This window comes from Oncorhynchus kisutch, linkage group LG5, assembly GCF_002021735.2.
Source record: "Oncorhynchus kisutch isolate 150728-3 linkage group LG5, Okis_V2, whole genome shotgun sequence".
NCBI lineage: Eukaryota > Metazoa > Chordata > Actinopteri > Salmoniformes > Salmonidae > Oncorhynchus > Oncorhynchus kisutch.
This window is the reverse complement of record NC_034178.2, coordinates 21216307-21242789: the sequence shown is the minus strand read 5'-3', so window position 1 is coordinate 21242789 and position 26483 is coordinate 21216307. Positions and strand designations below refer to the sequence as shown.

General features: G+C 42.6%; 1 protein-coding gene across 1 annotated transcript; it reads left to right on the top strand.

The window, feature by feature from the left end:
• The first annotated feature begins 1339 nt into the window (after window positions 1-1339).
• LOC109890759 (phosphatidylinositol glycan anchor biosynthesis, class U) lies at window positions 1340-25752 on the top strand. Its single transcript, XM_020482774.2, has 12 exons — window positions 1340-1533; window positions 2318-2382; window positions 2486-2545; window positions 2787-2849; window positions 3631-3740; window positions 4008-4108; window positions 4213-4310; window positions 6149-6303; window positions 6575-6718; window positions 9222-9346; window positions 21061-21203; window positions 23956-25752. Exons 1-12 carry the CDS (start codon window positions 1404-1406, stop codon window positions 24067-24069), a joined length of 1308 nt encoding a protein of 435 aa, XP_020338363.1. The 5' UTR covers window positions 1340-1403; the 3' UTR covers window positions 24070-25752.
• Window positions 25753-26483: the final 731 nt, after the last annotated feature.

The window sequence follows — 26483 nt, the reverse complement described above, 5'->3', positions numbered from 1 at the left end:
GTTTCAGGGAGCGTTTGACAGTGATGAGTGGAGGTCGTTTGACCGCTGACCCATTACGGACGCAGGCAATGAGGCAGTGATCGCTGAGATCTTGGTTGAAGACAGCAGAGGTGTATTTAGAGGGCAAGTTGGTTAGGATGATATCTATGAGGGTGCCCGTGTTTACGGCTTTGGGGAGGTACCTGGTAGGTTCATTGATCATTTGTGTGAGATTGAGGGCATCAAGCTTAGATTGTAGGATAGCTGGGGTGTTAAGCATGTTCCAGTTTAGGTCGCCTAGCAGCACGAGCTCCGAAGATAGATGGGGGGCAATCAGTTCACATATGGTGTCCAGAGCACTGCTGGGGGCAGAGGGTGGTCTATAGCAGGCGGCAACGGTGAGAGACTTGTTTTTAGAGAGGTGGATTTTTAAAAGTAGAAGTTCAAATTGTTTGGGGACAGACCTGGATAGTAGGACAGAACTCTGCAGGCTATCTTTGCAGTAGATTGCAACACCGCCCCCTTTGGCAGTTCTATCTTGTCTGAAAATGTTGTAGTTTGGGATGAAAATGTCAGAATTTTTGGTGATCTTCCTAAGCCAGGATTCAGACACAGCTAGAACATCCGGGTTGGCAGAGTGCTAAAGCAGTGAATAAAACAAACTTAGGGAGGAGGCTTCTAATGATAACATGCATGAAACCAAGGCTATTACAGTTACAGAAGTCATCAAAAGAGAGCACCTGGGGAATAGGAGTGGAGCTAGGCACTGCAGGGCCTGGATTCACCTCTACATCACCAGAGGAAAAGAGGAGGAGTAGGATAAGGGTACGACTTAAAGCAATGAGAATTGGTCGTCTAGAACGTCTGGAACAGAGAGTAAAAGGAGGTTTCTGGGGGCGATAAAATAGCTTCAAGGTATAATGTACAGCCAAGTGCAACCACCTTTACCACCACCCCAGGAGGATCGGGGGGTTCAAAGGTAGGATTAATTCTGGTAGGTTAGGTAATACCTGGCAAAAATCAACATTAAGTGTGCAACTCAATGTTAGGAAGGTCTCCCTAATGTTTGGTATACTCAGTTTACATTCTACAGACTTTACTGAGGATTCCCTACAATACTTTTACGGCAGCACCTAGAATAGTTTTTGCTTTATAAACCAGCATTGGGGCATTTATTTGACCTTGGATAAAAAGTTAAAACCCAAATGTAATGCAAATGTCACTTATATATGAACAAATATGAATCATTGTTCATGTTTCGACAATTATGTTTCTTATATCATGAATAAATACAGGTTTATTGATATTTTTTCCACTGTTACGTGGGGGACTTTTATTGAGAAAATGTTCGAAATTCTGTGACCCCGGACTTACTTTGTTAGTGTTGCTGACGAGCCGCTGATGGCTTCTTCCTCCCAACAAAGATGGCAGCTCCTTTAACCCTGCTTTTAATTGTAGCTGTAACAATAAGAGCAGTGTTATTTAGATCAAGTTTAGCTGAGCTTATACCAGAAAGAGTTGAGGTAGTATCTCCACTAAATGCCTGGAAAAGAGGTAGGCGTTTTATTGATTATCTTTGTAGGGAATTGCTGTTGTTCTGTCTTGCGCTTGCTTGTCAGTATGATGACCCCGCTCGGCTAGCTTGCTATGCAAACCTGGTTGGACTGCACCAATAAAAGTGTTATTGAGAGTTCTAGTATTGCTAGTTTTAGTGATTCCACAAAGGAATATAGTAAAATACATGTGAAGCCAGAGAATAATCAAAATTAGTTAGCTGCCAATGCATGGTATTTGCAGTTACAGGCATTTCGCTACACCCGCAATAACGTCTGCTAAACACGTTTATGTGACCAATAACGTTTGATTTGATGCCTTCTGGAATGGCAATCAATGGAAGGCTAGCTAAAAAGCCAAGAAACAAGGATGGGTAACTACTGCAACAGTGATTCATGCATGTTTGCAGTATTTTCTAATACATGCTGCAATGTAATTTGCTGCTGTTCCCTTTATCTATTGGCTTTAACCTCAATATCCTGTAAAGAAACGGAATGACAGGGCGGTATATTAATTATTAATCAGACAGTACATTAGCTTGTGCAAGTCTAGCTGACTCAACTGTCGGAGTTTAGTCAGCTAGTGCAAGTCAAGCCTTATGATAGCTTATATAGATTTGGCTTTAATTTTGATATTGCACTCAAAATGTAAAATGTTCAGGACCCGTTTTTGGACTTAAAAGAACTAGCCCCAGCTATCATGGTTGAGAACAATGTGGACACAACAGGCTATACATTATTTTGGTTCCATAGGTTGATGATATTTTATGGTTTATTATTTGTAGTTGTGGAAGGCCTGGCTCTCCTGGACCTGGGAGTATCTCCGTATGCAGGGGATGTGTTCCATGAGGTCAGTCCCCTCTCGATTCCATTAAACGAGTAACATTCTATCACAACAAAAATTAATACATTCACAAAGTGGTATAATCATGATGTCATCTTATCTCTTTCAGACGCCCCTCATTATATACTTCTTTCACTTTGTTATTGATTATGCAGAGATTGTGTTTATGGTGAGTGCAACCTTTAATAAATATACTTATTCAGTAATAACACTGTGTCACTATACAATTTGATACCTGTATAAAATTGAGGGTCCAGTGTAATTTGATTGCTAGTTTTGCTCATAGACAATTAGCTGGAACATACATGGATGCTACAGAGAAACCATAATTTGAGTTTGATTCCCAAAGGTCAAATACATCGATACATCCATCAATTGTGTTATCTTCCCTCTCTCAACCTGCCCCATAGATGGCTGATGCACTCACTGCGGTGGCACTATACCTAGCAGTGAAGGACTACAACAAGACTGTGGTAAGTGACAAATAATGCCAAAATAAATATAATGCCGATCATGATGATGTACAGTGTCATGGGATATTATGCATGTCTGCATGACCTAAAAATATGCTTCAAGGTGCCTTGAGATTGGTTGTTAGACATTTCACTTGCATTATAGGTACAGGAACAACAAGCCTTGGTTTGTGACCTAATAAATACTGCTTACTAAAAGCATTTACTGTGCCTATTTGCTACATAGGCCTACTATTTTAGAACATAGGCTAAATGTTTGCTTAGCCGCCCCGTATCTGGTTGTCAGCTGTTGTGACAAACACTGGGGTCTGATAAGTCGAGTCACTTCCTCAAGTGTGCAGTGAATTCAAACGACAGGAAAAGCTGAAAGGAGTATCACGTCCTGGCTATATTTTGTCTTCTACTACAAAACACATTTTCACTTATCAAACAAACTTACTAAAGTTGGACGTGGCAGGAGTATTCCTTCACAGTCATTGTCTAGTGTTAACAGGGTGGGTGGTGTGGCGTCTTTTTTGATGTTTCAAGATACCCTGGGATTGAGTGTCCGAGAGCATCAAATCAGTGACGCATTTTTGGTAAATTGTGACTCAGACTGATCTACATATAATAGTGAGTAGTTATTTATGATGCAAAGAGATTTGTAGATCAGTCAGTCGACAGTCGACTGCAATATTGAAGAATCCCAGAGACTTTTGACTTTGCTGTTTCATTATGGGTTCAGGAACAACACAGACTTGGTTTAGTGACACGGCTAGTGGGGTGTGTGTTTCTGCTCCAGTTCAGGAAACAGAAGTACGCCCTGGAGGCTGAGCGCTATCCTCTGGACTGCCTGGAGCTCATCCGCACCCCCAAAGAGATGTACTACATCCCTCTGAAAGTGGCCATGTTGTAAGTACCAGAGAAGGCACAGATCTAGGATCAGCTTACTTTCCCCAGTCCTAACCTTAACCATTAGAGGGGAAAACACAAAACTGACTAGATCAAAATCCAGGGTTAACTTCACCCTACTCCACCTGGCTCAACATAGTCAGCTTAAAGAACAGCTCTGTCAACATTCAATTACACCTTGAAACCTATGGGTGTCTGCCAGTTTTGGTAAACAAAGTGTTTACAACTTAATGATGACCTTTTCGTTTTCGCTCTCTCACCCTGCAGTTACTTGTTGAACCCTTTCACTATCCTCTCATGTGTGGCAAAGTCAACCTGCGGACTTAACAATGCAGTCATCGCACTCTTCATTCTCTGTACAGTAAAAGGTATGTGAACAGCAACAAATGACAAAATAAAAACTATTTTGGTGTGACCCAAACCATGTATTTGCTTGTCGTGTCAATAACTAAATTATTCTCTGATACTGAAGGAAGTTCCTTGATGAGTGCGATATTCTTGGCCTTGGCGACATACCAGTCAATCTACCCCCTCACCCTATTTGCCCCGGCACTGCTATACCTACTACAGGTACGTTCGTATCACTCAGCTGAAAGACTCAAGTTTGCCTCACTTTTCACAAGGTTTCCATGTTTGGTGGAGGAGGAATAATGGTCTGGGGCTGTTTTTCTTGGTTCGGGCTAGGCCTCTTAGTTCCAGTGAAGGAAAATCTTAATGCTACAGCATACAATGACTTTCTGGATGATTCTGTGCTTCCAATTTTGTGGCAAAAGTTTTGTGGAAGGCCCTTTCCTGTTTCAGCATGACAATTTTTTAAGTGTATTTTTATTTTTTAGATTTAACCTTTTCTTTAACTAGGCAAGTCAGTTAAGAACAAATTATTATTCACAGTGACGTCCTAGGAACAGTGGGTTAACTGCCTTGTTCATTTGCAGAACGACAGATTTTTAACTTGTCAGCTCAGGGATTCAATCTAGCAACCTTTCGGTTACTGGCCCAACGCTCTAACCACTAGGCTACCTGCCACCCCAAATGCCCCCATGCACAAAGAAAGGTCCATACAGAAATTATTTGTTGAGATTGGTGTGGAATAACTTGAGCCCTGACCTCAACCCCATCAAACACCTTTGGGATGAATTGGAACACCGACTGTGAGCCAGGCCTAATCGACCAAAATCAGTGCAGACCTCACTAATGCTCTTGTGGCTGAATGGAAGCAAGTCCCTGCAGCAGTGTTCCAACATATAGTGAAAAGCCTTCCCAGAAGAGTGGAGGCTGTTATAGCAGCAAAGGGGGGACCAACTCCGTATTATTGCCCATGATTTTGGAATCAGATGTTCGACGAGCAGGTGTCCACATACTTTTGTAGCATCGTGTGACTGCAAATTTACCTTGACGTGATTGTTAATCTTTGCCTGACGACTAAACTGAATTCTTCTGTCACTCTTATGTTCGCTACATACTTCAGTTTGAGACTGCCACCCTTTAAGTTGTTTGTGGTGACGTCAAAATGAGGGGATTTGTACAAAATAAAGTAATCAGCGATTGTATCATCTCTAACCAATGACGCATTTTTAAAACACCGCTTTACTCACTCGTGTTTTGGCTATGGCCCAACCCATCATTTTCTGGGACCGGTCAGACCGGTTAGAACCTGTTCCACGGGTGTGGCGCACCGTTTGGCTTGCCAGGCAAGGTTATTCTATCAACAATTGTCCAATACATCGTTTCCACCGCAGTTTATAGCATAATTAGTTGTACCGACACAAAAATAACATTCTGTAGACATTTCTGAAATTATACAGAGTCTTCCTATTTCATCACAGCAGTTTTTTAAAAGTTTTTTTTATACACTATGACCTGCGGATTGAAACGTGGTTAGTGATATGTGGTCAATCGCTATAGTCCAAAGTGGCTTCCTCCCCTTGTCGCCTTTCCTTTATATGCATAGACATGAGAACTTTCACCTGCCCAAGTACAGGCTGATTGGCATCCACAATATGGCTTCTAGCCTATGCTTTCAGTTCATTGCACTTGAAGGAGTCACAGAGATGCGGCCAAGTTGGACTATTGAGATGCACCCCTGGTGAACATTCAAAAATCTGTCCTATCCTTGTCCCGTCTACTTCATTGTACTGATCTGTAAGAACTGAACAGGTCACAGGCAGCCTAATAATGAGCTTCCACCTTTAAGTCTTTTCCACATCAGTGCAAATTAAGGAGAGTAGAACATGAGTCTACGATCAGGTCTTCTGTGTCCATGTTACCTTATTCATTCTGATCTAGATAAAAGGAAAAACTGATCCTAAATCAGCCCTCCTACTCTGAGATGTTAGATACATTCTGCCTGTGATTTTTAAGCATTTGCAACATTAATTCTCTCCCTAATGTTTCTATCTTTCCCACAGAGGTTGTACATCCCAGTGAACTGGCAAAGATCCAGCTTCTGGCTCTTCACAACACAGTACACCTTCATGTACCTGGGCAGCCTATGTGTCATGGTCTGTCTGTCCTTCTTCCTGCTCAGCTCCTGGGACTTCCTGTCTTCTGTCTACGGATTCATGTGAGTGACACCAGGGTTGGGGTCATTTCAATTCAAGAATTGACCGAATTGAAATGGGATTGACCCCAACCCTGATGGACACGTTTACTAAGGGAGTTTTTTTCAGCTTGTTGTTGTAGACCTTAGCATACAATTACTGTTCATTTGTGCATTGAGGATTCACTAATCGGTGTAAATCTGTTATGAATAGGTGTCTTCGGAATATGATTGAGAGAATCTACAACTTTCCTTTATGTGTTCCTCTCTGTGTTCCTTTATGTGTTCCCCCCAGCCTCTCCGTTCCAGACCTCACCCCCAACATAGGCCTCTTCTGGTACTTCTTTGCCGAGATGTTTGAGCACTTCCGCCTCTTCTTCATCTGCGTCTTTCAGATCAACGTGTTCTTCTACACCATTCCACTCTCCATCAAGCTAAAGTGAGTCCCTCTTCTCTTTAACTCACAGTATAGTGAGAATAAGGGAGTTGTTTTCGTGATTAAAAAGAGCACAGTTCTGTGGGGAGAAAATACAGTAAACCTCATTATAATCTGCCAGTCTGATTTTAATTTAAAAGATTTCTTCAATGTATGCGCATTGCTCAGTTCAATAAACTAGTTAAATAATTGCTTCCTTATAATGCACTTTGTTGAAGAAAAGTTTTAAATTAGATCACATGGCCCGATTGCAATTAGGTTTATGGTGTTTTTTTGCACGGATGAAAATGTCACCCAAGTGTTTGGTCTCCTTTCTATGAAGTGGATATTATACTACCACTTGTGTGGTAGTTAATAGTCAGGTTAATGAATTAGTAACCACAATGTAGATACCCATTGAGGTACTTAGAATTATTAAACCTGATTGTGGTCATTGCAATTATGTCAAATGTATGTATTTGTTTGTTAACAAACAGTGTATTTGAGCTAACTACGCCCTACAGTCTACAATGGTTACGTAAGGTTACACAGTTAGACCTGTTTTGAGGCCTATTATAAGATTAACACAGTTGGGGTTTGTTTGCAAATCTTTACAGTTGCGTAAGCGTAAGCTGTTTTATGTAATCATGTTTGCCTATGTTGTGATCACCTTGCACCTGGATTGTTGCCGTGTAACAACAGAGGTACAACTTCTACTCATCAAACCAAACATTTCAAATCAGACCTAGAAAATATACTGAACAAAAAAATCAACACAACATGCAACAATTTTGAAGATTTTACTATACAGTTAATGTAAGCAAATCACTCAATTGAAATAAATAAATTAGGCCCTAATCTATGGATTTCACATTACTGGAAAACAGATAAGCATCTGTTGGTCACAGAAATGTAAAAAACTGCAATCAGGTCAAGACCCTCGTGAGGACGATGAGCACGTAGATGAGCTTTCCTGAGACCGCTTCTGACAGTTTATGCAGAAATTATTCGGTTGTGCAAATCCACAGTTTCATCAGCTGTCCGGGTTATTGGTCTCCGACGATCCCACTGGTGAAGAAACTGGATGTGGAGTTCCTGGGCTGGCGCGGTTAGACGTGGTCTGCAATGTGAGGCCGGTTGGACTTACTGCCAAATTCTCTTTAATGACGTTGGAGGCGGCTTATGGAAGAAACATTTAATTCTCTGGCAACAGCTCCCGTGTACATTCCTGCAGTCAGCGTACCAATTGCACACTCCCTCAACTTTTTAGTGTGGCCTTTTATTGTCCCCAGCACTAGGTGCACCTGTGTAATGATCATGCTGTTTAATCATCTTCTTGATATGCCACACGTGTCAGGTGGATGGATTATCTTGGTCAAGGAAAAATGCTCATTTAATATGGATGTAAACAAATTTGTGCCCAACATTTTAGAGAAATAAGATTTTTATGCATATGGGACATTGCTGTAATCTTTTTTTTTCAGCTCATGTAACATGGGACCAACACTTCACATGTTGTGCTTTATATATTTCTTTCAGTATACATTAATTTCCATTTCAGTGGATATAATTTCCATTGATATTCCTGGGTATAATTATGTATATTATTATTATTATTGTTGAATATGGACTTGAGCCCAATTTAACCTGTTTATAATTGTATAATTAGCCTAGTGTTATGTGCTAGATGGAATGCTCTGTTTATTGTATTTGGGTAGAAGGAAAGTACAAAGGGAGCCTATCTGAGTGCAAGAATGATTCCATTAGGGTTGAATAGGAGCCATATGTCTGGAGTTAGAGCTGGTAGATTGTAAATTACCATTTTATATCTTTACTGTTTTATACCATTATATACTCCTAATAAGAATGAACTTTTATATATTATTAGGGATAGAAAGTAGTGTTAGGTTTAAGCTCTTTGTGTATAGTAATTATCTAGTGGACAGCGGTAGACTGCAAGAATGTGAACTCTCCTAACTCGAGGCCTTTCCTGTCTGATAAGAAGACTTGAGAGGCGTTGAGGAGTATGAAGGTTCCAGACTCAAGCTTGGATGATAGCACCACCTGCCCAGCAACAGAGATTGATTGTTCATCCTTGACACAAACGGGGGGTCTAGTTGGGATGGGGGGCCAAGTGTGACGTTATAAACACAGTTGCTTGAGACTTTGTATGGTTTTCTTGCAGCTGCATAACCCAGTGTGGTGAATAGGTCTAGTCTGAGCTTACTTTGGTATTTGTCTGGATCATTGAACCAGAACTTAGAACCTAACAAACATCATGTATTAACGTATATTAATGCACATACAATTTTATCTAAAGCGACTTACAGTAGTGCATGCATACATTTGGTATGGGTGGCCCCAGCGTTGTTATAACAGCTATGCTCTACTGTGCCACACAGACCACATCTGTGTGTATATAATGTATCCCATCTAAACGAGTGACATCTATGCATCCTGTAAATGATTTTGTCTTAAAATTGCTGCCGTACAGTAGTAACACTCTGCTGTCCTCTCTCTGTCCCAGGGAGCACCCGATCTTTCTGATCTTCATGCAGATTGCCATCATCTCCATCTTCAAGTCCTACCCCACCGTGGGCGACATCGCCCTTTACATGGCCTTCCTGCCTGCATGGAACCACCTATACAGATGTGAGTGGTTCCTTCCATAGAGATAGATAGAGGACTTATTTTTGTATCTGTGCCATTATAGCGTCTGAGACGGCATGGGCAGCGCCATTGAGGCTGTCTGCATTTTAAAGTAGTCCATTTTCTTCACGATTGGTTGATCCCTCCTGATGACCTGTTTGGACATGATTCCAACAGAGTCACCAGGAGGGATCAGCCAATGAAGTTGGAAGTCCCACTCAGTTGACTACATTAAAATGGTGGAAGCCCTCAATGGAGCTGCCCATGCTAATATGGCCTTTGGCCGCTATCATTCTCTATGGTTCCTTCCCATGACCCTTGGGTTGTGTTCGATAGGGCACACAGTAGCAAACTGTTTTGCAACAGAAGATGAACCAAAGCATTACTTATTGGACAAATTTAGATAGGACCTCCCCACTTTTCAACGCGCTTTCTTCCTTTTTGTACCTACTGATCTCAAGGGAGAGTTTTGTAAACATGCTTATTAGATCAAATCAAATGTTATTTGTCGTGCCGAATACAACAGGTACACAAATATAATAACCACACAGACCAGAGTGGGCTCTGGAAAGCAGATGATCAGGATGCCCTTAAGTTGGACCTGCTCTCTTTTAGCTTCATGAATTTCATGTGCTATTTTTATGATAGTTTTATTTGTATATATTTGTTTAACCTTTTAAACAAAAGGCGCTTGGCCTGATTTCAGAGGCTTTATTGTACTTTTTATTTTAAAGTAGTCACATTTTTTGGGGGTGAAGATTCCCATGCTTAAAGGTTGAAGGGACTGCATCTTTGGAACATTTGCGTTTTTCTCATTCGTAGCACGTACTGAAGGAAATGGCTATTTCTTGGATTTACACATTTCACCATCTTTGTTTCAAAGATTAAGCCATGCAAGTTTAAGTACACACGGCCGGTACAGTGAAACTGCGAATGTCTCATTAAATCAGTTATGGTTACAGTGAAATGCTTACTTCCATGCCCTAACCAACAATGCAGTTTTACTCGAGGTAATTGAGGTAATATGTGTAGGTGGAGTTATTAAAGTGACTGGGGGGGATGCAAATAGTCTGGGTAGCCATTTGATCAGCTGTTCAGGAGTCTTATGGCTTGGGGTTAGAAACTGTTTAGAAGCCTCTTGGACCTAGACTTGGCACTCCGTTACCGTTTGTCGTGTGGTAGCATAGAGTATAGTCTATGGTTGGAGTCTTTGATTTGAGTCTTGATTTTTTTAGGGCCTTCCTCTGACACCGCCTGGTATAGAGGTCCTGGATGGCAGGAAGCTTGGCTCCAGTAATGTACTGGGCCGTACGCACTACCCTTGGTAAAGCTCCGCCTTATCTCAGCTCACTGGTCACCATAGCAACACCCACCCGTAGCTCGCGCTCCAGCAGGTATATTTCACTGGTCATCCCCAAAGCCAATACCTCTTTTGACTGCCTTTCCTTCCAGTTCTCTGCTGCCAATGACTGGAACAAATTGCAAAAATCACTGAAGCTGGAGACTTAAATCTCCCTCACTAACTTTAAGCATCAGCTGTCAGAGCAGCTTACCGATCACTATAACTGTACACAGCCCATCTGAAAATAGCCCACCCAACTACCTCAGCCCCATGTTATTTTTTGTTGTTGTTGCTCTTTTGCACCCCAGTATCTCTATTTGCACATCTATCACTCCAGTGTTAATGCTAAATTGTAATTATTTCGCCACTATGGCCTATTTATTGCCTTACCTCCCTAATCTTACTTAGGGAAGCCTCCTCCCTAAGTTTGTCTTACTCACTGCTTTAGCACACTCTGCTAACCCTGATGTCCTTGCTGTGTCTGAATCCTGGCTCAGGAAGGCCACCAAAAATTCAGAGATTTCCATACCCAACTATAACATCTTCCGTCAAGATAGAACTGCCAAAGGGGGAGGAGTTGCAGTTTACTGCAGAGATGGCCTGCAAAGTAATGTCATACTTTCCAGGTCCATACCCAAACAGTTCGAACTACTAATTTTGAAAATTACTCTCTCCAGAAATAAGTCTCTCACGGTTGCCGCCTGCTACCGACCCCCCTCAGCTCCCAGCTGTGCCCTGGACACCATTTGTGAATTGATCGCCCCCCATCTAGCTTCAGAGTTTGTTCTGTTAGGTGACCTAAACTGGGATATGCTTAACACCCCGCCAGTCCTACAATCTAAGATAGATGCCCTCAATCTCACACAAATCATCAAGGAACCCACCAGGTACAACCCTAACTCTGTAAACAAGGGCACCCTCATAGACGTCATCCTGACCAACTGGCCCTCCAAATACACCTCCGCTGTCTTCAACCAGGATCTCAGCGATCACTGCCTCATTGCCTGTATCCGCTACGGAGCCGCAGTCAAACGACCACCCCTCATCACTGTCAAACGCTCCCTAAAACACTTCTGTGAGCAGGCCTTTCTAATCGACCTGGCCCGGGTATCCTGGAAGGACATTGACCTCATCCCGTCAGTTGAGGATGCCTGGTCATTCTTTAAAAGTAACTTCCTCACCATTTTAGATAAGCATGCTCCGTTCAAAAAATGCAGAACTAAGAACAGATACAGCCCTTGGTTCACCCCAGACCTGACTGCCCTCGACCAGCACAAAAACATCCTGTGGCGGACTGCAATAGCATCGAATAGTCCCCGTGATATGCAACTGTTCAGGGAAGTCCGGAACCAATACACGCAGTCAGTCAGGAAAGCTAAGGCCAGCTTCTTCAGGCAGAAGTTTGCATCCTGTAGCTCCAACTCCAAAAAGTTCTGGGACACTGAAGTCCATGGAGAACAAGAGCACCTCCTCCCAGCTGCCCACTGCACTGAGGCTAGGTAACACGGTCACCACTGATAAATCCATGATTATCGAAAACTTCAATAAGCATTTCTCAACGGCTGGCCATGCCTTCCACCTGGCTACTTCAACCTCGGCCAACAGCTCCGCCCCCCCCGCAGCTCCTCGCCCAAGCCTCTCTAGGTTCTCCTTTACCCAAATCCAGATAGCAGATGTTCTGAAAGAGCTGCAAAACCTGGACCTGTACAAATCAGCTGGGCTTGACAATCTGGACCCTCTATTTCTGAAACTATCTGCCACCATTGTCGCAACCCCTATTACCAGCCTGTTCAACCTCTCTTTCATCTCGTCTGAGATCCCCAAGGATTGGAAAGCTGCCGCAGTCATCCCCCTCTTCAAAGGGGGAGACACCCTGGACCCAAACTGTTACAGACCTATATCCATCCTGCCCTGCCTATCTAAGGTCTTCGAAAGCCAAGTCAACAAACAGGTCACTGACCATCTCGAATCCCACCGTACCTTCTCCGCTGTGCAATCTGGTTTCCGAGCCGGTCATGGGTGCACCTCAGCCACACTCAAGGTACTAAACGACATCATAACCGCCATCGATAAAAGACAGTACTGTGCAGCCGTCTTCATCGACCTTGCCAAGGCTTTCGACTCTGTCAATCACCATATTCTTATCGGCAGACTCAGTAGCCTCGGTTTTTCGGATGACTGCCTTGCCTGGTTCACCAATTACTTTGCAGACAGAGTTCAGTGTGTCAAATCGGAGGGCATGCTGTCCGGTCCTCTGGCAGTCTCTATGGGGGTGCCACAGGGTTCAATTCTCGGGCCGACTCTTTTCTCTGTGTATATCAATGATGTTGCTCTTGCTGCGGGCGATTCCCTGATCCACCTCTACGCAGACGACACCATTCTATATACTTTCGGCCCGTCTTTGGACACTGTGCTATCTAACCTCCAAACAAGCTTCAATGCCATACAACACTCCTTCCGTGGCCTCCAACTGCTCTTAAACGCTAGTAAAACCAAATGCATGCTTTTCAACCGGTCGCTGCCTGCACCTGCATGCCCGACTAGCATCACCACCCTGGATGGTTCCGACCTAGAATATGTGGACGTCTATAAGTACCTAGGTGTCTGGCTAGACTGCAAACTCTCCTTCCAGACTCATATCAAACATCTCCAATCGAAAATCAAATCAAGAGTCGGCTTTCTATTCCGCAACAAAGCCTCCTTCACTCAAGCCGCCAAGCTTACCCTAGTAAAACTGACTATCCTACCGATCCTCGACTTCGGCGATGTCATCTACAAAATGGCTTCCAACACTCTACTCAGCAAACTGGATGCAGTCTATCACAGTGCCATCCGTTTTGTCACTAAAGCACCTTATACTACCCACCACTGCGACTTGTATGCTCTAGTCGGCTGGCCCTCGCTACATATTCGTCGCCAGACCCACTGGCTCCAGGTCATCTACAAGTCTATGCTAGGTAAAGCTCCGCCTTATCTCAGCTCACTGGTCACGATGGCAACACCCATCCGTAGCACGCGCTCCAGCAGGTGTATCTCACTGATCATCCCTAAAGCCAACACCTCATTTGGCCGCCTTTCGTTCCAGTACTCTGCTGCCTGTGACTGGAACGAATTGCAAAAATCGCTGAAGTTGGAGACTTTTATCTCCCTCACCAACTTCAAACATCAGCTATCTGAGCAGCTAACCGATCGCTGCAGCTGTACATAGTCTATTGGTAAATAGCCCACCCTTTTCACCTACCTCATCCCCATACTGTTTTTATTTATTTACTTTTCTGCTCTTCTGCACACCAATATCTCTACCTGTACATGACCATCTGATCTTTTATCACTCCAGTGTTAATCTGCAAAATTGTAATTATTTGCCTACCTCCTCATGCCTTTTGCACACATTGTATATAGACCCCCCCTTCGTTTTCTACTGTGTTATTGACTTGTTAATTGTTTACTCCATGTGTAACTCTTTGTTGTATGCTCACACTGCTATGCTTTATCTTGGCCAGGTCGCAGTTGCAAATGAGAACTTGTTCTCAACTAGCCTACCTGGTTAAATAAAGGTGAAATAAAAAATAAAAAAAATAAAAAAAATAAAAACATTTGCACACATTGTACATAGATTTTTCTATTGTGTTACTGACTGTACGTTTGTTTATCCCATGTGTAACTCTGTTTTTGTAGCACTGTAAATGAGAACATTGTAAATGAGAACTTGTTCTCAACTGGCCTACCTGGTTAAATAAAGGTGAAATAAAAATAAAAAAACATGTTGGTTTTACAGACTCAGACAGGGAGAGGTTGAAAATGTCAGTGAAGACACTTGCCAGTTGGTCAGCGCATGCTCGGTGTACACGTCCTGGTAATCCGTCTGGCCCTGTGGCCTTGTGAATGTTGACCTGTTTAAAGGTTTTACTCACATCGGCTGCGGAGAGCGTGATCACACAGTTGTCAGGAACAGCTGATACTCTCATGCATGTTTCAGTCTTACTTGCCTCGAAGCAAGCATAGAAGTAATTTAGCTCATCTGGTAGGCTTGTGTCACTGGGCAGCTCTCGGCTGTGGTTCCCTTTGTAGTCCGTAATAGTTTGCAAGCCCTGCCACATCCGAAGATCGTCGGTGCCGGTGTAGTACGATTCGATCTTAGATCTCTATTGATGCTTTGCCTGTTTGATGGTTCGTCGGAGGGCATAGCGGGATTTCTTATAAGCTTCCGGGTTAGAGTCCCGGCTGCTGTTCTATCCTGCCAATACAGTGTAAAACCCGCCATCTGTATGATGTTCATGTCGTCGTTCAGCCACGACAGATGACGTTGGACATGGAGTGTGTGCTCCTTAACATTGTGGATCCCTAATATTGTAGTGCAGTAATCCTCAAAACCGCAGTACTGCAGGTTTTGTCCCAGCTGGGCAGTTTAACACCTGATTCATCTAATCAAGGTGTTGATGATCAGTTGAATTTACTACGCCACTACTTCAGTTTCCTCTTAACACACCCAAGTACAGAGAAGGTTCTACACTTGGCCCCGACCCCTTCATTGTTTTCTGATGTAGAGGACCTGGATTGCAAGCCATGTTCTCTCTAAGCTGCGCGTGTGATTGCAGTAGCCCGAGACTGCCACACAGCTCCCCCGGCACTTTCACGTGGAGCGCAGAAGAAATATCAGCCCACAGAGAGAAGCACAAGATTGAACTTCACTCAACTTTTTAGAGTTTTCTCAGTCAGTCTGTTAGTTTCTCTGTTAATTTGTTATCAACGTTTCCCTTTACTGTGGCAATTGTGATCGAATCAAAGCAATATTGGCCCATTTCTATGTCACATACCGAAACAAAGCAAACTATGCAAGAGATTTTGTTGTAGGCAGAACGCATCCGAGTATGAGTCTATTGGGCATGACTCAGCCGTACACTACACAGACCGATGCAGCATAACTAATTAGAGCTGCAGTAGGCCTATATGCAAATTGACCCTTGCCATATATGGATCTGTGCCATTTACTTTGAACTGGACTGTGTTTACAGCTGTGGTGATGATTTAGATGTGCTTGTTTTGAGATCAAAGCAAGAGCTGCATGTAGCTATGTGTGCACATTTTGTTAATTTCCTTTGCTAGTTAGTGAGTTATTAGCCGAGTTAGATTATTTGTCGTCAGCAATGGGGGAGTGATTGTTTCCTACAAGAGCATAAAACGTGCACATTTCTAGACATCTTTGAAAAAGTGAGTCAGGTGAAGAGGTTCTGGTAGGCCTACATTTTGGTCAAATGGCCACTGTAGCCTACTTGGCCACTGTTAAAACGGTGACTTAAAGTGGGTACAGCCTCTGTTCACAGTAAATGTGCACTGGAAGTTGCACAGAATTTTCACAACGTTCAAGTTTGCGCTTAGCAGACCTGAAATTGGCTCATTGACGGAAATAAATTGGGTGAACATTGAATGCAAGCTAGTCATTGTAGCTTACACCTATCTGGTTCTTACGGATCGGTAAACCTAGTGGTCTAGGACGGTGTTTCCCTATCTTGGTTCTGGCTATACTTTTTTTTGTTTTAGCGCTAACATACCTGAATATATTAACATGTTAAACTCTCAGTCGTTGAGTTTGGGGATTACCCCCCCAAAAATGTTTTGTCAGAAAATAGAAAGTGACATGGTTTGAAAGGTAGAGTCCTTTTTGGAAATCAAACCAATTTTTGTTATGTTTCTTATGGTCATTTCGGCAGTCTACAAATTATTTGTAATTATGTTACGGACCCCTGACCATCCGCTCATGAAAAAAATCGCCCTATGGTCATATAATGTATGCAATGTAGGTCACCAAAAGTGCAAACATTTAGTATGCAGGGTCATTGTAAAGCAATGCATTTCCTTCTCCATCCACATTAGCTTGAATGCATCCTCCACATGCGCCGTTGATCTAGCTCATCGTTTATAATAGGAAGAGTGAATGGGAAAAGACGTTTTGAAGTTTCCTCGTCTGTCATTCAAAAAAACAAACTCCATAACTTAACCCTGATTGCCCTCATTTTAAGATGTTAGGCTTGAAAATCCATTCACTACCCAAACCAGACACAACTGGTTTCAAGTGGCCAAGAGACGTCATGTGACGGGGCTGTAGTGGAGCAGGTTGAGAGCTTCAAGTTCCTTTTTGTCCACATCACCAACAAACTCTCATGGCCCATACACTCCAAGACAGTCGTGAAGAGGGCACGACAAAGCCCATTCTCCCTCAGGAGACTGAAAAGATTTGGCATGGGTCCTCCAGATCCTCAAAGTTCTATAGCTGCACCATCGAGTACCGGTACCGAAGCGCCAAGTCTAGGTCCAAAAGGCTTCTTAACAGCTTCTTCCCCCATGCCATAAGACTCCTGAACAATTAATCAAATGGATACTCGTACTATTTGCATATTTTAATTGTATTTATCCTTTATTTAACTATGCAAGTCAGTTAAGAACAAATTCTTATTTACAATGACAGCCTACCCCGGCCAAACTACTAAACGGGACGATGCTGGTCCAATTGTGCGCCGCCCTATGGAACTCCCAATCACGGCCAGTTGTTTTACAATCTGGAATCAAAGCAGGGTCTGTAGTGGCGCCTTAGACCACTGCGCCACTCGGGAGCCCATTGCATTGGCCCCCCACCCCCTCTTTTACGCTGCTGCTACTCTCTGCTTATTATCTATGCATAGTTACTTTACCTCTACCTACATGTACATATTACCTTGACTAACCGGTGCCCCCACACATTGACTCTGTACCAGTACCCCCTGTATATAGCCTCGCTATTGTTATTTTACTGCTGCTCTTTAATTATTTATTTTTCAACAACAAAAATATTTTTGAGGGACTTACCGCTTATTTTTCTTAACTGCATTGTTGTTTAAGGGCTTGTAAGTAAGCATGTGACAAATACATTTTGATTTGATCTCTAACTGCCATCTAGTGGACGAACTGGGAATCAGACAGGGGATATATATCAGTGGATAAATAGACTTCAGATTTCTCCTTGTATCCAAGATGAAAAAATGACTGGGTTCCTATGGGAATTTCTTTAGACCGCCAACATTATGTAAAAAGGAGGAACATATTTTTTTTCTTTTAAATCCTTTTGGAACACTAAATTACATTTTAGTCATTTACCAGACTCTTATCCAGAGCGACTTACAGTTGGGTATTCGTCTAAAGATAGCTAGGTGGGACAACCACATATCACAGGCATAGAAAGCAAGTTTTTCTTCAACGTACAGTTGAAGTCGGAAGTTTAGATACACCTTAGCCAAATGCATTTAAACTTGGTTTTTCACAATTCCTGACATTTAATCCGATTTAAAAATTCCCTGTCTTAGGTCAGTTAGGATCACCACTTTATTTTAAGAATGTGGAATGTCAGAATAATAGAGAATTATTTATTTCAGCTTTTATTTCTTTCGTCATTCCCAGTGAGTCAGAAGTTTACATACACTCAATTAGTATTTGGTAGCATTGCCTTTAAATTGTTTAACTTGGGTCAAATGTTTCGCGTAGCCTTCATTAAGCTTCCCACAATAAGCTCTTCCTAACAGAGCTGGTGTAACTGAGTCAGGTTTGTAGGCCTCCTTGCTCACACAAGCTTTTTCAGTTCTGCCCACACATTTTCTATCGGATTGAGGTCAGGGCTTTGTGATGGCCACTCCAATATCTTGACTTTGTTGTCCTTAAGCCATTTTGCCACAACTTTGGAAGTATGCTTGGGGTCATTGTCCATTTGGAAGACCCATGTTGCTTCAATATATCCACATAATATTCCGTCCTCGTGATGCCATCTATTTTGTGAAGAGCACCAGTCCCTCCTGCAGCAAAGCACTCCCACAACATGATGCTGCCACCCCGTGCTTCACGGTTGGGATGGTGTTCTTCGGCTTGCAAGCGTCCCCCTTTTTCCTCCAAACATAACCATGGTCATTATGGCCAAACAGTTCTATGTTTGTTTCATCAGACCAGAGGACATTTCTTCTAAAGTACGATCTTTGTCCCCAGAGGACATTTCTTCTAAAGTACGATCTTTGTCCCCATGTGCAGTTGCAAACCCGATTCTGGCTTTTTTATGGTGATTTTGGAGCAGTGGCTTCTTCCTTGCTGAGCGGCCTTTCAGGATATATCGATATAGGACTCGTTTTACTGTGGATATAGATACTTTTGTACCTGTTTCCCCCAGGATCTTCACGTGGTGCTTTGCTGTTCATTGATTTGCACTTTTCGCAACAAAGTACGTTCATCTCTAGGAGACAGAACACATCTTCTTCCTGAGCAGTATGACGGCTGCGTGGTCCCATGGTGTTTATACTTGCGTACTATTGTTTGTACAGATGAACGTGGTACCTTCAGGCGTTTGGAAATTGCTCCCAAGGATGAACCAGGCTTGTGGAGGTCTACAGAAAAAAAATGCTGAGGTCTTCGCTGATTTTCTTTTGATTTGTCCATGATATCAAGCAAAGAGGCACTGAGTTTGCCTTGAAATACATCCACAGGTACACCTCCAATTGACTCAAATTATGTCAATTAGCCCATCAGAAGCTTCTAAAGCCATGACATCATTTTCTGGAATTTTCCAAGCTGTTTACCGGCACAGTCAACTGACTAATGTAAACTTCTGACCCACTAGAATTGTAAAACCGTGAATTATAAGTGAAATCTGTCTGTAAACAATTGTTGGAAAAATGACTTGTGTCATGCACAAAGTAGATGTCCAAACCGACTTGCCAAAACTATAGTTTGTTAACCTATTTGGGGTAGGGGGCAGCATTTTCACTCTTGGATAAATAGCGTGCCCAAACTGAACTGCCTCCTACTCTGTCCCACATCCTAATATATATATTATTATTACTACTGGATAGAAAACACTCTGAAGTTTCTAAAACTGTTTGAATCATGTCTGAGTATAACATAACTACAACAATATATATATTTTTTTTACTGAGGTAATATAAAGAAATCAGTCATTTTAAATTAATTCATAAGGCCTTAAACTATGGATTTCACATGACTGGGAATATAGATCTGTTGGTCACAGATGCCTTTTTTTTAAAGTAGGGACGAGGATCAGAAAAACAGTCGGTATCTGGTGTGATCACCATTTTCCTTATTCAGAGCGAAACATCTTCTTTACATAGAGTTGATGAGGTGGAATGTTGTCCCACTACTCTTCAATGGCTGTGCGAAGTTGCTGGATATTGACAAGAACTGGAACACGCTGTCGTGCACGTCGGTCCAGAGCATCCCAAACATGCTCAATGGGTAACATGTCTGGTGAGTATGTAGGCCATGGAAGAACTGGGACATTTTCAGCTTCCAGGAATTGTGTACAGATTCCTGAAACATGGGGACCTGCATTATCATACTGAAACATGAAGTTATGGTGGCGGATGAATGGCACAACAATGGGCATAAGGATCTTGTCACAGTATCTCTGTATTCAAATTGCCAACAATAAAATGCAATTGTGTTCGTTGTCAGTAACATATGCCCATATGTGACTGGTTTCGGACGATCCCACAGGTGAAGAAGCCGGATGTGGAGTTCCTGGGCTGGCGTGGTTACGCGTGGTTGTGAGGCTGGTTGGACGTGCTGCCAAATTCTCTAAACCGACGTTGGTAGAGAAATTAACATGACATTTTATGGCAACCACTCTGGTGGACATTCCTGCTGTAAGCATGCCAATTGCACACTCCCTTGACTTTAGACATATGTGGCATTGTGTTGTGTTGACAATAATGCACATTTTAGAGACCCCCTTTCTGGGGTCTTTTTATTTCAGCTCATGAAACATGGGACCATGTTGCGTTTGTCTTTTTGTTCAGTATAGTACACTGAGTGTACAAAACATTAAGAACACCTGCACTTCCCATGAGACTGACCAGTTGAAAGCTATGGTCCCTTATTGATGTCACTTGTTAAATCCACTTCAATCAGTGAAGATGAAGGGGAGGAGACGGGTTAAAGAAGGGTTTTTAAGCCTTGAGACAATTGAGACATGGATTGTGTATGTGTGCCATTCAGAAGGTGAATGGGCAAGACAAAATATTTAGGTGCCTTTTGAACGGGGTATGGTAGTAGATGTCAGGCGCACCAGTTTGTCAAGAACTGCAAAGCTCCTGGGTTTTTCACACTACAGTTTCCCGTGTGTCTCAAATGGTTCACAACCCAAAGGAAATCCAGCCAACTTGACACAACTGTGGGAAGCATTGCTTTCGACACCTTGTAGAGTCTATGCCCCGACGAATTGAGGCTGTTCTGACTGCAAGGGGGGTGGGGGGGTGCAACGCAATATTAGGAAGGTGTTCTTAATGTTTTGTACACTCTATATTGTCCATTTATTTGATGTCTTTGTTTTCCTTGTGTCTTCCAGTCTTGAGAAATATATTTCTGGTGTCGGTTGTGTTGTTGGCTTGCTCCGCCTTGTTCCCCGTCCTCTGGCACCTCTGGATCTACGCTGGCAGCGCCAACTCCAACTTCTACTACGCCATCACACTGCTCTTCAATGTGGCACAGGTGAGTGGGCTGGCATAGGCAGCAAAGGGTAAGTTAGCATGGGGACAGACAACTTCAGTGTATTTTTCTGCTAATCCTAGGGCAGGGATCATCAACTAGATTCAGCCGCAGGCCATTTTTGTTTCTTTAGCGGATGGTCGGAGGGCTGAAACATAATTACAAATAATTTGTAGACTGCAAATTGACCGCACGAAGCCAAAACAGATATGTTTGACTAAAACATAATCATTTCAAACCTTGCTTACATTTGTATACAATCACGTGTCTTTCTCTTATATGTGGGAATAGTTGGAAACAGATTTCTAAAATTTAAATATTTCCTGGTGTTTTTAAAGTCTCATGTACAACAATAAAACTATATTTTTTGCTCATCTTTGGGGGCCAAATAAAACCACCCTTGGGCCAAATTTGGCGCACGGGCCATCAGTTGGGGACCCTGTCCTTAGTTATGGCCAAGTATTTTGCCTTGGGATTGAAATGCTAGTAGTATCATGTTTAACATTGTTGGTCTTGAGCTAGGGTATGTTAACTGCCACAGCCTGCTATACCCAAATGGCACCCCTTGGGCATCTCACCACGATCAGTGATAGTGAGTCTGGCTACGGACCAGAATTTGTCAAGTTTGTATGTAAAAGAGGCTTATGATGTCACTAATGAATAGTGGAGGCAGTAAAACAGCTAGACTTATTGGGGGACCTTCCCAAGCTCACAGATAGACATTCTAAATAAACTGCAGCTGTTTTGCATTTGACAACCGCAGATATCTTTTCCTTCAGTGTCAGCTAACACTCACAAATCCCTTGTCTGGAGTTGAAATCATGGTAATACAGAGCGAAGACTTAGTTACAGAAGGGACCGGAATGCAGGACTGTTTGTCCTCTGCCATGTCCTTCACTAATTCATGTCCTTCACTAATTCATCTGCTCTGGAACATTCTGTAGAAACCAAGGTTTTGGGTTACCTGTCAGAGTATGACTATGATATCACTGTCTAACACTGTTTAATGGAGAGGCCGGTAAACTGGGTGTAAGACGCTTTGGGATAAAATAGCTCATTTTAGTCCATTGAGACTTTTCTTCCTGGTCTTCTCAGCTAAGGGCATAAGCAGGATCCGCAAAGACTGAACAAACACTCTATTTTCATGTCCGAAGCAGAAAATGACGATAATGGTGTCTTGGGAGGTCATTCATAATTTGACGGTGTTGGTTCGAACAAAGCAAGGCACTTCTTAGGTTCACACACAACTCTGGCCATTTGGACTATTATGGAAGGATTCCCAGATGAAGCCTGTTCAGAGACTTCCCAGTCTGATCAATTATACACTTGAGCACACTATTTATAAAAACTGATCTGTTAACATATGTTGTTTTCGTAGTTGTGAATGGTATTTAGATAACCGGTGTGAGATTGGGGTAAACCTGCCTGTCAGTTTTGAGAGAAACAATCTGAGATCAACCTGGTCAGTTTTGCTAGCTGACCGCTTTGGCTGACATATATTTCAAATTTCTCTGATAGTATGCAGGTTGACTTTGCCTAAGATTACATCATTTCAAAGGAGAAGGCTTAACCATTCCACACATGATTGGAGATGCTCCCAGAATTTTTATGTTGCAATGTTTCAAATGTACAGGTTATATAAGATGTAATATATTATATACAGTGGGGCAAAAAAAAGTATTTAGTCAGCCATCAATTGTGCAAGTTCTCCCACTTAAAAATATGAGAGAGGACTGTAATTTTCATCATAGGTACACTTCAACTATGACAGACAAAATGTCAGACGTGTCCCCCTGCTTAAGCCAGTACATGTCCAGGCCCGTCTGAAGTTTGCTAGAGAGCATTTGGATGATCCAGAAGAAGATTGGGAGAATGTCAGATGAAACTAAAATAAAACTTTTTGGTAAAAACTCAACTCGTCGTGTTTGGAGGACAAAGAATGCTGAGTTGCATCCAAAGAACACCATACCTACTGTGAAGCATGGGGGTGGAAACATCATGCTTTGGGGCTGTTTTTCTGCAAAGGGACCAGGACGACTGATCTGTGTAAAGGAAAGAATGAATGGGGCCATGTATCGTGAGATTTTGAGTGAAAACCTCCTTCCATCAGCAAGGGCATTGAAGATGAAACGTGGCTGGGTCTTTCAGCATGACAATGATCCCAAACACACCGCCCGGGCAACGAAGGAGTGGCTTCGTAAGAAGCATTTCGAAGTCCTGGAGTGGCCTAGCCAGTCTCCAGATCTCAACCCCATAGAAAATCTTTGGAGGGAGTTGAAAGTCCGTGTTGCCCAGCAACAGCCCCAAAACATCACTGCTCTAGAGGAGATCTGCATGGAGGAATGGGCCAAAATACCAGCAACAGTGTGTGAAAACCTTGTGAAGACTTACAGAAAACATTTGACCTCTGTCATTGCCAACAAAGGGTATATAACAAAGTATTGAGAAACTTTTGTTATTGACCAAATACTTATTTTCCACCATCATTTGCAAATAAATTCATAAAAAATCCTACAATGTGATTTTCTGGATTGTTTTTCTAATTTTGTCTGTCATAGTTGAGGTGTACCTATGATGAAAATTACAGGCCTCTCTCATCTTTTTAAGTGGGAGAACTTGCACAATTGGTGGCTGACTAAATACTTTTTTGCCCCACTGTAGCTTGTAGCTGTGAAATCAGTTTGATGGGAGTACAGTACCTATAACTGTTGAAATTCAACTAATCACAGATGGATATTACTTTGTTTCTTCTCAGATCTTGCTGGTGTCGGACTACTTCTATGCGTACCTGCGGCGAGAGCACCACCTGACCCATGGCTTGTACCTGAAGAGGAAAGACGGCAGCGAGGCCACTCTGGTTCTCAAGTAGACGTCAAACTCTCACACGCACACAGGCAGGGATGGGACATGGATGACAGACCCATACCTGACTGACAGTGACTCTGAACATTACCCCACCCTTTGAGTTCTTATTTCTGAGGTCTTACATTTAAGCAAACATCTACCCACCCACCCAACCAACCAACCAACCACCTGCCACCCCCATAGACTAAAGCCATAGTGTATCTGATGTTACTTCTGGTACAGAAATTAAGGATGGAGCAGACATGGAGTTGAAGAGGGTGGGATGGAAGATGGATGCCTTTTGCTCTTTCCATGCTCTGTCGCTCCAGTGAGTAGGTGACAAATCTTGTTGTGGCGGGTAGGTGATGATGTTGCTTGTCCTTTTCTTTTGCTTCATTTGGTCATTTTTTTCCTGGATTTCCTTTCTTATGCTTTTAGGAATTGCTGTCACTCATTGAAAACAAGCACATGACTTGAGCACATGTGAGCCTTTGGGTACTTGGAGCACGCAGGAACCAGACAGTTCTGCATTTAGGCTGTTTACCAGCAGAGGGCGTCGCTTGAACATGAAAACCACAGGGGCTTGTCAGTCAATCTAGTGTTTACTGGAAGAAACAGCCTCCACATCTGGGTCGTGTTCATTAGGGCGCGCAACTGAAAATGTGTAAAAAATATAATGCATTTCTTATTGTGCAAGTAGTTCACCTGTTCCAGTATGTTGTCTTCTGTTTAGTGCCTAATGAACAAAACCCTGTTTTACTAATACACTTAAAACTTTGTCCTACAATAACTGTGTACAACTTGTTGGTAAATTGGCACTCTTCTCTCAATGGATATCTGATGGGCCTAACTACTGCATTGTCACTATTTGCAATACTATAGGAAAAAGATATCGGGATAAGACACCTGTTTACTGGAGTGTCTTATCTGAGAAAAATGTAGTCTGATAACCCTCTACCCAGTGAAAATTAGATATGATCTGGATTCCTCACTATCTGAACTCTCGTGATGCACTCTGCTTGTTGAATGTGATCCAGCATGAATGTTCATGTATGCCATTTTTATGTGTACATATACAGTATTTATTTGACAGCACTAATTTTGTTCAAAATTTTTCTTCTATAATTTTCTAATTGTTTTGATATGTTTCTGTATTTGTTTTTTCTTCATGATATTAAAGACCAGGGTGATTTTAAAATGGATCATGTTCCATTTGTTGAATGAGTGGCTATGAATGATGACTAGATTACAGGCTTTTGAGTTTTTGTTTGTTTGGAAGCATACAGGTAGATATGTGCAGCACACTGGAAACCTGTTCTGGAGTAGCCTACTGGATCACCCATTTTAATCCATAGCAGTAGATGACTTCAGCTGATCAATTAACCTTCTGGCCAATCATTAGCCCCTGCAGGCCCTCCCTTCTGAAATGTTCCAGACCCTCTCTATGGTTGAATCCAAATCACCCCCTTGGCTCTCTCTCCATTTGCGCTTTCATGCTCACCTGCGCCATTTGCACAAGTGTCCCAAAGCTGAGGGAGTGAAAATTCTCAAGGGTGTAGGGGTTGATTAGACCGTTAGAATTTGCACAATTTCTTACAAAATTATGGAGATGCGTGCCTGATTATATTCTACATGCATTTGTTTGTCTGATTTCGTGACTTGACACATAACAGATGAAATACCTCCCAAATAAAACAATGAACTGTTACTTGGGGAATTTGTTCATTTGAATTTCATTGTTTTATTATTTAAAAGTGGAACATGAATTGCATCACTCAAGTCAGGAGTGTGTTCCGAAGTTGATGGGTTTATTGATCCCCTCGCCACTCTTCGGAAATCACCCTCGGTTTCATCAGCAACACGTGATGACGGTGCAGTTGGAAACTATTCGCACCCCTTGACTTTTTCAACGTTTTGCTACGTTACATCCTTATTCTAAAATTGATTCAATTGTTTTTTTCCCCCCTCATCAATCTACACACAATACCCCATAATGACAAAGCAAAAATAGTTTTATTTTGCAAATGTATTCAAAATAAACATGAAATATCACATTTACATAAGTATTCAGACCCTTTGCTATGAGACTCAAAACCCAGACGACGCTGTGCCAATTGTGTGCCACCCTATGGGACTCCCAATTACAGCCAGTTGTGATACAACCTAGATTCGAACCAGTGTCTGTAATGACACCTCTAGCACTGAGATGCAGTGCCTTAGACTGCTGCGCAACTCGGGAGCCCAAACATGGCAACCGTCTTGGACCTGCTGGAGCAACAGTCCCGGTCCACGTACATGAGCTGGGGGGCTGGTATCCCAGCGAGTCGGTACCGCTTCATAAGGCCGGCCGCCGTGGCTAGCAGGCCCTCGCCCTCACCAGCAGTGAGGACACAGTTGAGGACATGCCTGTGTTCATTCCCCACAATTTGTGGCCCAAGC